The sequence below is a fragment of the Lynx canadensis genome, chromosome D1, assembly GCF_007474595.2.
Source record: "Lynx canadensis isolate LIC74 chromosome D1, mLynCan4.pri.v2, whole genome shotgun sequence".
Lineage (NCBI taxonomy): Eukaryota > Metazoa > Chordata > Mammalia > Carnivora > Felidae > Lynx > Lynx canadensis.
Window position 1 is genome coordinate 39,336,454 of NC_044312.2, and position 13,560 is coordinate 39,350,013.

Consider the following 13,560-nt stretch of genomic DNA (forward strand, 5'->3'; position numbering starts at 1 on the left):
CATTTGTTTGTTCACATCCTGCTTCTTCCACCTCCAAAGCCAGCAATGTTCTATTTCCCTGGCCGTTTCCTGCCAGTTCGATCTCCCTCTCACCCCCTGTTGTGATTACACTGGGCCCACTTGCATAGTCCCTGTAACCTCCCAATTGTACGGCCAGCTGATTAGTAATCTGTAAGCTCAATTATCCTTTGCCTTATAATGTACTCACAGGTCCCAGAGATTAGGATGTGGACATGTGTAGGGGCCATCATTCTGCCTGCTGCACTGGTTAACCTAGTCTCTTAGTCATTGGCTACCATTTCAGGACCATTTATCCCAACCACTAGGGCCTCTGCATTTCTTCCTGTCTTTTACACTACTCCTGTATCTGGTTTTTACTTGGCTTTTTCTAGCCCTGAATATTTGTTAGTAGGCTTAATTACTGCCCATTGTTTTGTTTTGTTTTCCCTTCAATAACTAGATAACTTTTTTGTCTTTTTCCCCTGGTAACATTAGACTATAATTTTTCTTGCTCGTATAGAATTATTTGGTAAGGAATAGATCCTGATTTCTGCATCCAGTGGCAGTGGTTTGTACCTCTTTTATAGAATGTGCAGCTCTCACTTCTAACCGAAAGGGGAATGGGCGAAGCAGTACAAGAATTTGTGGACAAGGAAGAAAAAGATGCCATAGAGGAATTAGTGAAATACCAATTGGAAAAAACACAGCGATTTCTTAAAGAACGTCATATTGATGCCTTAGAAGATAAAATCGACGAAGAGGTAACTCATTTGGGGTGGATAAGTCTAATTGGATACTCTCTCCTTAAAAGTACCTCTGACTTCCTTTCTGATAGACCAGTGTTTAACCTCTCTGATGTGTTTAGTTTCCTCATCTGTAAAATTGAGATCGCAAAATGAGAATTAAAAGTAGAGAAGGCCTAGAACAGAATCTGAAACATGATTGCTACCCATTAAATGTTAGCTTTGTTCCCCATGGATGGCATCTTCTCTCAAAGATCATGAAAATGCTTTAAGACAAACCGTATAGGGTGAAAATTTCTGTTCTGATTTTCAGTTTTTTTAGTAAGCTTTGAGATTTTGAATTTCATCTAGAAAATGCTTTCTCTGTAAGCAGAAAAACAGTGGAAGAATCAAAGGAAAAGCTCTAAGTTTGCATAGAAATTGTTAATTTTTGCATGTCTCAAAGTATCAAAAAATCAAAATATACTGATGTAGAGAAAATATTTGTATGTGGGCAGAAAAAAGGTTGATACTCAATGTTATTGTAGTACCTTTATAATAGTCTTAAGGAAAGTAGTAAACATTTCATAGAATAATGAACAAAGACATGAATAAGTGGTTCACAAAAGAAATACAAACAGGTAATAAGCGTATGAAAGTGGTGTTTAGCCGAGGATAATCAAAGAAACTCATGTATTTTGGGGGCGCCTGGGTGGTTCAGTTAAGTGTCCATCCAACTCTTGATCTCACCTTGGGTTTTGATCTCAGGGTCATGAGTTCAGGCTCCATGTTGGGCTCTGCACCACGTGTGAAGCCTACTTAAAAAAAAAAAAGAAAGGAAAGAAAAATGAAACTCAAATGTAGTTTTTATTTGTCCAAGTGACAGCAATTTGAGGAAAGTGTTTCCTATGCTGCTGGTAGGGGTATCAAGATTGAGCTACTGCACCGAAAGGCATTTTGTCAGCGTGCATCAAGAGGCTTAAGATTTGACCTTTAACTCAGCCCTGGGAAATTTTCCCAAGACGACAGTGAGATAGAGATTTGCATATGGAGTAATTTAAGTGTTGTCTGCAGTGGGAAAATTTGGAAAATGTTTTGAAGTAAATGTTGGCACATACATACTAGATACTATGCAGGCATTAAAAATTACACTTTTGAAGAGGATGGAAAAATATTTTCAGTGTTATGTGTGGAAAGAATTCCGAAGATTTAAAACTACGTACAGAATGGTGCCAGTGAGTTTTTATTTTATATATGAGTGTGTGTGTGCATGGAAAGAATGAAAGAAAATATTGCAAACGTTATCGGTTGTTATATTCAGGTAATGGGACTATAGGGGATCATTTTCTGTATCTTCCAGATTCCCTCTAAGCAGAAGAACAAAACATTATTTTTAAAACTCATTCCCTTTTACTTTGATTTTGGTGCTTTTAGTCAGTCAGCATGGTTCTTATGATGTCAGTATGCAACTTGTAATGTTCCATGCCAAGCACTTCAACAGTCGGCATAAGTATTCCACATTCTAAAATCACTCACACTGTGACACTGGGTGTATGGGGTTCATAAATTTTTGGCAGGAATACATTTCTCAATTAATTGCCAAAAATTAAACATGACATCCGGCCCAAATGTAATTGTAAAACTGTGAAACTCCTAGGAGATAATGTATGAGAAAACCCAGATGATCTTGAGTGTGGCAATGACTTTTTAAATACAACACCAAAGGTGTGATCCATGAAAGAAAGGATTAATAAGCTGGACTTTATAAAAATGAGAACCTGCTCAGTGAAAGACAGTGTCAAAGGAATGAGAAGACAAGCAACAGATTTGAGGAGAAAATATTTATAAAAGATAACATCTGGTAAAGGACTATTATTCAAAAAATATAAATAACTGTTACAAGTCAACAGTAAGAAAATAGGTAACCTGATATAAAGATGGACCAAAGACCTAACAGACATCTCACCAAATATGTACAAACGTCAAGTAAGTTTATGATGAAAACATGTTCTAGGGGCGCCTGGGTGGCTCAGTCAGTTAAGTCTCCGACTCTTGATAGGCTCAGGTCATGGTGTCACAGTTCTCACGATCTCACGGTTCTGACCACGTAGAGCCTGCTTAGGATTCTCTCTGCCTCTCCCCCCGGTCACATGTGCTCTCTCTCTCCCAAGAATAAATAAGTAAATTAAAGAAAAAAAATAGGGACTCCTGGGTGGCTCAGTCGTTTGAGCGTCCAACTTCGTCTCAGGTCATGATCTCATGGTTCATGAGTTTGATCCCCGTGTCGGGCTCTGTGCTGACAGCTCAGAGCCTGGAGCCTGCTTCAGATTCTGTGTCTCCCTCTTTCTCTACTCTCCCCCACTCGCACTCTGTCTCTCAAAAATGAATAAACATTAAAAAAGTTTTTTTTAAAGAAAACATGTTATATATCCTATGTCATCAGGGAAATGCAAATTAACAGTGAAGTATACCACTGCGCACCTATTAAAATGGCCAAAATCCAGAACCCTGACAACACCAAATGCTGGCGAGGATGTGGACAAAAGGAATGCTCACTTGTTGCCAGTGGAAATACAAAGTGGTACAGTCACTTTGGAAGACAGTTCGGCAGTTTCTTAAACAACTTAATATTCTCTTACCATATGATCCAGCGGTCATGCTCCTTGCTATCTACCCAGAGATGTTGAAAGTGGTACGTTGACATAAAAAGCTGCCCAGAGATGTAGATAGCAGCTTTATTCATAATTGCTGTAACTTGAGAGCAACCAAGATGTTCCTCAGTAGGTGAATGGGTGAGTAAATTGTGAAACATTCAGAAAAGGGACTGTTGTTTAGGACTAGGAAGAAACAAGCTGTCAATCTGTGAAAGGACATGGAGGAAATTTAAATGCGTATTACTAAATGAAAAAAACCAGTCTGAAAAGGCTATAAACTGTACGATTTCAACCATACAACATTCTGAAGAAGGTAAAACCATAGAGACGGCAAGATCAGAGGTTGCAGGGGCTGAGTGAGGGGCAAGAAGAGGGATGAATAAATGCACAGAGGATTTTTAGGGCAATGAAACTGTTCTATATGATACTATACTGGTAGATACATGTCATTACACACTTTTCCAGACTCATAGAATATATGTCACCAAGAGTGAACTGTAAACTATGGATTTCAGGGGCCGCCTGACTGAGCCTGCCAGGCTCTTGATCTCTCTGGGGTTGTAAGTTCAAGCCCCACGTTGGATGTAGAGGTTACTTAAAAAGAAAATCTTGAAAAAAAACAAAACTACCGATGGACTTGGGTGATTATGATGTGTCAGTGTAGGCTCATCTGTTAGAACAATTGTCCCAATTCCTGGTAGGGGGAACATTGATAATAGGGGAGTCTGCATGTGTGAGTCAGGAGGGTATGTGGGAAATCTCTGTACCTTCCTCTCAATGTTTCTGTGAACCTAAAACTACTCTTAAAACAAAACAAAAACAGAAAAGCAAAAAACCATCCCCAACCCGGAGAGGTGTCATGACTCCTGAGAGGGTGCATGAGGGATGGGCTATGTATTAGCTAAGAGTGTGGACTCTGGACCAAGTGACCTGTGTGCAAAATCAAAACCCTTAGTACCTGTGTAACCATCAGTAAGTTTTTTAACCACTCTCCACCTCAGTTTTCTCATACGTAAAATGAGGATAATGACAGAACCTCCGTCAAGGTTGTTGTGAGGATGAAAACAATATGTGTTAAGTCCTGGAGCACTGCGGGCACACAGTGCCTACGCAGTATTTTTACTGACTCATTTCTCTTGCATGAGTGACTTAGCACATTTGGTAAGGCACATGCCACCTAGAGCACTATTACATACTGTGCCATTTTCAAAAACAATTTTATCCCCTCTCCTGAATCATGACAGACACTGTCATTTCTTTCAGCTTAAACAGCAAATAAACCTCTTCAGTCCCATTTCCCTTTAGCAACTACTCTACTTCATTGGTTCCCTCTTACAGCAGAATTGCTTCAGGGTTTTCTGTATTTGCTGCCCCAATTTTTCTCCCTCCCTTTTCCCTTACGCCCATTGTCCAGGTGGGTTGATCCCATCATTCCAGTGAAGGTGCTCATTGAGAGTCACCAGTGACTTCTCTTGCTAAATCCACTTGTCAGTTCATCTTAAATCTCAGTTGAACTCTTCTTGAAGCCATTTTTTTCTTTGGCTTTTGGACCCCACAGTCTTCTGGTCCTCTTCTCTGCTTCTGTTGTTTTTGTCATCTCTCCACCTCTTTTGTTGGAGTCCCTAGAACTCAGTCCTTGGAGCTCTCCTTCATCTGCATACTCCCTTTATAATCTCATCTAGCTGCCTGGATTTAAATTCCATCCGTTTGGTGGTGACTTTCAAAAGTCTAGCCCAGACCTCTCCTCTCAGCTTAAGATTTCTGTGGCCAGCAGCCTGCTAGACATTTCTACTTGGATGCTTAGTAGACCTCTCCAACCGCTAACACTCCCCAGTCTGAATTGCTCTGTTCTCAGCCTTTACTCTGTGTCGTGTCCTAGTGGAAACACCATTCTTTCCGTTGCTCAGGCCAAAAACCTCGAAGTGATCCTTGACTTTTCCCGTTATGTCACTTGTGTCCTGACTCTGTAAATGTCCTGTGGCATTACTGCAGAATACATAAAGAATCTGCTTCTCACACCTTCGTCACTACCGGTGGTCCAACCTGCATTGCCGTTTCTTGATTAGATTCTTCCAGTACCCTCCAAACTCCTCTCTCTTTTTCTACCTGTTCTGTTCCTCCACCCCCCATTCTCAATTCACCTGTCAGTGATCCTAACATATTTCAGATCCAGTCACTCCCGCCTGAAGAAAAAACCCCTGTAGTTTTTCACGAGGCCCTGTTCAGTCTGGCTTTCCCTTATGTTTTTCCCATCCAGTCTGCTTGAGCCACAGCAACCTCCTTGCTGTTTATTACACACACCATGCGTACTTCTGCCCCAGTGCCTTTACAAAACACATTGTTTGCTTTGATTAGAGTGTTCTTCCTTAATCATTTGCAAGATTCATTTCCTTCTACAATCTTTGTTCATAAATTACCTTCTCAGGCCTTCCATGGTCATCCTATTCAGATGTGACCTCTCAGCATTGCTCATCCTCTTCCTGCTTTATTTTTCTCTGCATACTTACTGTCTTTTGCCAGGATTTCACAGATTCAGATATTTGAAGAACTCCAGACTTCACTGAGCATTCTTCATCTAAGGTTTGTTTGTTTTTTTTTTTTTTTTTTTAAAGTTTATTTTGAGAGAGAGACTGGGGGAAGGGCAGAGAGAGGGACAGAATCCCAAGCAGGGTCAGTGCTGTCAGCGCAGAGCCCCACAAGGGGCTCAAACCCACAAACTGTGAGATCATGACCTGAGCTGAGATCAAGAGTCAAACGCTTACCCCACTGAGCCACCCAGGCACCCCTAAGGTTTTTCTTTAAAGGCAAAGGATCTAGTGCATCAAGAAAAAGTATGGGCAGACATTAGGGACCTGGGAGACCCCAGGCATATATAAGCTCCCCATGTCGTCATATCCACACAGTGGTCCCTGGATTGAACACCAACATCTGTGCAAAAGGTCCCAGGAGATCTTTTATACCCCTCTGGTCACATAGTCAAGCCACGCTTCAAACCTGGTTGTGCAGGTTGAAAACCATCAGTAAATAAACGGCCCCAGCTAAAGGCTCCCCAGAGAAGAGCCTAGAGTTTTCTGTCTAGTTGTAAATTAACTCAATCCAATCCACCTTCTAAAATGCAATAGAACTTCTTATTTTGTTTTCATTTATTGGCTACACACACACACGCACACACACACACTTGTGCACACACACAATTGTACTCCTGGGGGACAGAGTTTGTAGCTATTTTGTTCACTGGTGTATTCTCAGTTCCTATAGTGCTGGACACATAATGGGTGCTCAGTAACTAGATGCCAAATAAATTTTTTTTTTTTTTTAATTTTTTTTTTCAACGTTTATTTATTTTTGGGACAGAGAGAGACAGAGCATGAACGGGGGAGGGGCAGAGAGAGAGGGAGACACAGAATCGGAAACAGGCTCCAGGCTCTGAGCCATCAGCCCAGAGCCCGACGCGGGGCTCGAACCCACGGACCGTGAGATCGTGACCTGGCTGAAGTCGGACGCTTAACCGACTGCGCCACCCAGGCGCCCTAAATTATTAAACAAATAGAGCTTTTCTCTAATTATGTAACTGTACTATAAGAGCCTTGTTGAGCAACAATTAAAAAAAAATCTCTAGTATCCCTCTTGGTTCCAGGACCATTATCAGCCAGTGGTAAACATTCAGTAGTAAAGTGATCTTTAGAGGCCCACCCATTTCGTATTACCATTTCAGAGAGCCTCCTGAATCTCTTACACCCAAGTGCCTAAGAATGATTTGAGCCATATAATAAATATTTCAAGTCTCTGAAAGAAGAGATTTTTGTTTTTAACTATTTTACTGAAGTATAGCACCCATAGGTGTTAAAGGACTTTTTCTTCTGCAGTTTGATAGACTTTTTCAGTGATCTGGAACATTTCAGCAGGAGGTAATACAGTTTTGCTTAGGGCCTATATAGTACAATTCTGAAATTTTAATGTAAATCACTAGAAAAATGTGATTTTTTAGTCAGTGTTTTGTGAGACAAAACTGTACTTATATTTCCAAGTTTTTTGTTGTAATAGAAAGCATTTCTTTTTTTTTTTTTAAACGTTTATTATTTTTGACAGAGAGAGCAAGCAGGGGAGTGGCAGAGAGAGGGAGACAGAATCTGAAGCAGGCTCCAGACTCTGAGCTGTCAGCACAGAGCCCAATATGGGGCTCGAACTCACAGACTGCAAGATCATGACTTTCAGCTGAAGTCAGCCACTTAACTGAGCCACCCAGGCACCCCTAGAAAGCATTTCTTAATTGTAGCACATTTATATTTACATGATAGGAATAAGCAACATGTTTGTGATTTACTCTGTTTTAATACAGGTACGCCGTTTCAGAGAAAGCAGGCAAAAAAACACTAATGAAGAAGATGATGAAGTTCGAGAGGTAATTTCTGCTGTAAATTCTTGTGCTTATATGTCAATTTAAGTTAGAATGACTAGTAGGTTTGTTTATAGAGGAGTCAGTCCACAGGACCGAGGTTTGATTGATAGGACTGAGCAGGGATTGGCCTAGAATAGCTGCCTTTGATTTACACCAGCTCACCCTACCAGTATTCTGCTTGCTGCCATTCCCTTTTTTCCCTTTTGCTCTCCTCTAAAACTGATTTAATTGTGTGGGAGCAGGGGACATATGCAACAAGAGCCCTTATTAATCAAAATAATACATAATTGTGATCAGAACATCTTAACCAGTGTAAGATGAAATCTAACCCTACCGAGCTGGTATTATTTTGGGTAAAAAGGAAGAAACATAGGGTCTTGCTAGCAGTATTACCATAGGTAAATACACAGTGTCCTCTGGGCTTTCTAAAATGTTGAAATGGGCTTGATCACCATCAATGCTGTCTTTCTCAATCTGCAGTTTAGAACTTCTGGTTAACGACCATTTACTTAAACTTTGGGCCTCTATGTGGTACTTGGTGAATTCACTATTGAAACATGTTTTTCTATTTTCCCATTTGTCCCTCGTGTTTTATGGTTGCTATGTAGTATTTAAAAGTTATCTTATAACTGATTTACTATTGGGACTTTGTCTTGATTGCTTTCATCCGTATCTGTTACAACCTCGCCGTCCTACTGGCATTAGCAATACAGATGTGGAAAGCATGTGGTTCGTGTCCACCAGAGACTCACTTTAATAGGTGAGGCAGATGTATGTAGAAAGAAAATTGTTAAATATTATCATGACCGGAAGTGTCATCCTCACTGAGTTAATACAACTATCCTGCTAGTCCATTGTCATTTTCCTAATCAGAACTGCCCCTGACAGGTGGTGAGTTGGAAGGTGCAGAAGCACTTGACACATCCCTCATATTAACTTTTACAAACTCCACTGTTTTCTCAGGTACAAGCAAAAAGGAATTAATGGAAACCCCACCCCCCCGCCCCCATCACCACCACCCTTTAAATATTTTTTGCCTTGTTTTAAGCACACTCCTTAGGTAAAAGTCAATACCTGGGATACTAAAAAGGAAAAGAACCCTGCCTAAGGAGATGGGGACTCTGAATTTCCTTTTTTTGTCCTCTGAAAAGGAGTCCATTTAGTGGTTGATCTAGTGATGACTACTAGGTAATATGACACAGCCTTTAATGTGAAGCAATTTTAGATCCTGACATAGGAAAGATTAGTTATCAGATAATTCTTCAGTACCATCTCTAAAGGCCGTTAGAATTTTTTCTTTTTTAAATACAGTTTCTAAGTCTACATCTGATTTACTTCAATATCTGTCATACCATACTGGCTACTTTACATTTTAAGCTGATCCAGTAATGCATCTTACGTGGAATATTAAGGAGTAGGAAAGTAACATTTTTGGTGTTATTGTGGTTTTTTTCTTTCTGTCTTCCTATAAAAGTTTGATGACCTGAGCTTATGGTGGGGGGAGTTGCCCCCCCCAATTATATCCCAGTTCATTAGAATATGTAGTAATGTGAAGTGTAATAACTCAGTAAACTTTCTTTAGATATGCAAAGATAATCTTCTAAATGCCTAGTTTTGTGAGTTTCACTGGCTTCTTCGCGTTGTAAAAATTAGCACTATCTCCGTCGTGTAATACAGGAGATTTTACAACATAAACTAACGTTACTAGCAGTAGGGCCAATACTGACTACAGGTTTTTCCTACCTCCTGCCTTTCATTAATAGCCTACAGTAAATGATCAGAGAACTAAAAGCTACCACCATCCACTAAATTTCACATTCAACACTCCCAATGTCAGAGTCACTTCTACATGAATGTAGGAAAAAACAGAACACATGGCCTACTTTGTTTTATTCATTGCTGCTTTCAAGGAGAAAGGGCAAATGGTATTTGTGAAATTTTTATTTATTGAGTTTTCTCTAGGTGTATCACACTATTTCAGTTTCCATTTCACAAATGAGACTGAGACCACAGTAAAGGTTACCTGGTGGGGTGAAATTTTACCTTCAAGTCTAGACTTTTCCACCATACCACGTCCTATCACAACTCTGTATCATCATGACATTAATACAACTCATGGCAAGTGAATGGCTAAAAATATAAAATTTCTGGAAGTTTTTGATGTGCAGCACATGAAAATCACTGTTCCTAAAAAGCACAGGTATAACTGCTTTACCGTTTACAAGATGGTTTTGGGGAGCTAAGAAGAGGAAGCTATAGATTAGGGATCCCTTACCACATTTATGCTTGTATTCATCTACAGAGTTCCGTTCAAGTAGAAAAGAGTTTGCTAAGTAGCAAGAGTGAATGCTACAGGAAAGAAATGACTCCTGATTCTTGGATCGTGTAAACTTAACTAACCGTTTCAATTTAACAGATTACGGAAGTATTTCTGGGCACGTCCTTTGTGTTTGGAGCCACTAAATTCAGTTTTTCATTAACCTTTTAAAGAATAAGGGTGAATATTTTATACAAGGAAGGTAATAGTGGACATGACAGATGGCATTTGGGAATTTTTCAGAAGAAAGTGCTTTTAAGTTTTGATTTTTCAGCTATATTTTAAGACATTAGCAGGTAATCAGGGTTTCCTAAGTAATTTGTTAGCATTGCCATAGGATGTTATAAATGGTCTTCATTCAGGATTACTGCTTAGATTTTGTAATGGAGTTTGAGACTTTCCCAAGCTATAACCTCCAGCCATGGGGGTTAGCTTAAATTATTTAAACAAACAGACAAAAGTATTAGTCCTTCCAAGAGGCTTTAAAGGCTCTTGTGCACATTGGAAAGCTCTCAAGTATTTTCTTTAAATATAAGTTCACAGTTAAATAAAAGGCCAAACAGTGGATATTTGAGGCTTTGCAGGCCATCTATGCTCTTTGCCACATATTCTTCTCTGTGTAGGTGGTGGCTGTTTTTTTTTTAACAATCCTTTAAAAATGTAAAATCTATTCTTAGTCTAACATGTAGTCCATAGTTTTCCCAGCCTCTAGTTTCCTGTGCTTTACCTGAATCGGAGGCAGAGTTGATCCCCTTCTAAACTATAGTGCCAAGCACTGTCAACAAAGTGAAGAGGCGCCCCATACGATGAGAGAAGTTATCTGCACATAATGTGTTTGGTAAATGATTAATATCCATAACATGTAAAGAACTCCTAAAACTTGATCACAGCAACAAAACGCAACTTAAAAAGTGGATGAAGGACTTAGACATTTCTCCAAAGAAGATAAACGGGTGACCAATAAGCACAAGAAACGTTGCTCAACATCACTAATCATTAGGGAAATGTAAGTCAAAACCACAAAGAGATCTCACTTCACAGCTATTAAGATGACCGTTAAAAAAAAGAACAGAACTAGAAAATAGTGTTGCAAAGAATATGGAAAAATTGCAACCCTGTGCATTGCTGGTGGGAATATAAAAGCTTCTGTGGAGAATAGTATGATAATTCCTCAAAAAATTTAAAATAGAATAACGTGATCTAGCAGTTGCATTTCTAGGTATTTACTCCCAAGAACTGAAAGCAAGGACTCAGGTATTTGTACACCCATGCTCATAGCATTATTCACAATAATCAAAAGGTAGTAACAGTTGATGGACAGATAAAATGTGGTATGTATGTACAGCAGACTATTCATTTAACCTTAAAAGGAGTGAAATTGTGGGGCACCTGGATGGGTCAGTTGGTTAAGCGTCCAACTCTTAATTTCAGCTCAGGTCATAGTCTCATTGTTCATGAGTTCAAGTCCCGTGTCTCTGCACAGACAGTGCAGGGCCTACTTGGAATTCTCTCTGTCTCTCTCTCTCTCGCTCTCTCTCAGAGTAAATAAAAATAAAATTTTTTAAAAAAGGAGTGAAGTTCTGATACTACAACATGGACGAAACTCAAAAATATCTTGAGTGAAGTAAGACGTAAAAGGATGATTGCTTATATAATTCCACTTACGTGAGATACCTAGAGTAGTCAAATTCATACAGACAAAAAGTAGAATAGTGATAACTAGGGGATGGGGTAGGGAATGGGGAGTTACTTTTGTATATTTTGCCACAAGTTTTTTTTTAAAAGGTGTAATACCAGGATAGGATGTTTTCGAATCTCATCAAAAAAGCACCTGAAAACATTGTCCTACCAGTGGATCTGCACTTAACAATGGTTCTGGGCCTACACTCATGAGGTAAATTAGAATTCCCCAACTAATTCTTAGAAGTAATGTACTTCAAATATATTTGTAAATTCCAAAGTCTGTTGCACAGAAAAGTAGAGTTAAACTATTTTAATGTAATGTTTGAGATGATAAAATGAAGGTCTAGTATTTAGACAAAAGGCAAAGTACAAAATTTGGAAATGGATGGTGGGTAATTTGTTCCAAGGAATAATCATAAAAGAGCATATGCATTTTAGATTTTTGCTGGATACCTCTCCATCACTTCAGAGATGTCACCCCAGTTTACATTCTGACCAGTATTTGGGAGTGTTTATTTCCCCACATCTTTGTCATCATGATGTATTACTACATCTTTTGGGTTTTTTTTTTTTTTTTTCAATTTTTTAAAAATATTTTTGAGAGAGAGAGAGTGTGTGAGCAGGGGAGGGGCAGAGAGAGAGGGAGACACAGAATCTGAAGCAGGTTCCAGACTCTGAGCTGTCAGCACAGGGCCCCACACGGGGCTCGAACTCATGAACCGTGAGATCATGACCTGAGCCGAAGTCCGTCATTTAACCTACTGAGCACCCAGGTGCCCCACTACACCTTTTGATCTTTACAAATCTGAAGGGTGAGAAATTGTCTCTTGCTGTTGTTTTTAATCTGTACTGCCTTTGTTACCAGTGACTCTGAGTGGTTTTGTGTTTATAAATTATTTATATGAGACACCTGGTCATGTTCTTGGCCCCAAAATTTTTGCTTTGTTTTTGTGCCAAGGGCGTTGGTCTCTCTGACATGAAAGTGTGCACGCACACTTTGTGTGGTGAAGGGATAGCATATTTAGGGTATTTGTCATGCAAAAGAAGGGTTTTGGGGTTTGTTCAAATCCAGAATGGGTGATGAATTAAGTGTTTTTGACCCATGTATAGATAAACATGTGGGACTTTTCCTCCTTTGTTCTCTTTATTGATTTGATAAATTATATTAAAATATATAAAATATATTTGCCACTATTATTGCCCCATCCTTGTTATCACTTTATGAGCCCCCTGATAATGGGTATACCTGATACGGTTTTTCCATATGTTCCTGGATTCTCTTTGTTCACTTTAATATTCATAAGTCAGATCCTGTAATTTTCTTTTGTGCATGCAGTCCTTTGTCACTTCTTCAGTACCAATGTTATGCTGCTTTACAAAAATAAATTGGAAGCTTTATGCTCTGGTACTATGGGAATAGCAGTGGAACAGTCTGTTCTTTGAAGATTTGATAGACTTTACCTGTGAAACTTTCTGGTTGTGGTCCTTTTCAGAGGTGTTGTTCCTTTAATAGTTTTCTCAGATTTTTCTTTGATGTTAGTCTGCTGAGACTGTGTACCTGTTCTTGGATCCATTTAGGTCATTTATTTTTCCAATTACTTAGGATTGAAGAATATTTGTCAGGATTCTTGAATTTTCTGTCGATCTTTTTTCCCTCCACTTTCATTTCTAATGGTGTATATTTGTCTTTTCTTCCTTTTTGTTAAATTAGTGATTTTTATCAATATGGTTTTGCCCCAGAGGACCAGTTTTTAAATTTGCTAATTTGAATGATTTTTGCTTAAA

At 39.2% G+C, this 13,560-nt stretch overlaps 1 protein-coding gene across 7 annotated transcripts in view; it reads left to right on the forward strand.

The window, feature by feature from the left end:
- Positions 1 to 13,560, forward strand: part of MRE11 (MRE11 homolog, double strand break repair nuclease) — a 76,398-nt gene that overhangs the window by 35,660 nt on the left and 27,178 nt on the right. For 6 of the 7 annotated variants that reach the window (XM_030331940.1, XM_030331942.1, XM_030331939.2 and 3 more), the window contains 2 exons: positions 588 to 761; positions 7,716 to 7,778. In XM_030331940.1, the coding sequence (XP_030187800.1) occupies positions 588 to 761; positions 7,716 to 7,778 (237 nt within the window). The remainder of the gene's footprint in view (positions 1 to 587; positions 762 to 7,715; positions 7,779 to 13,560) is intronic. The other variant, XM_030331943.1, reaches the window with a different exon arrangement.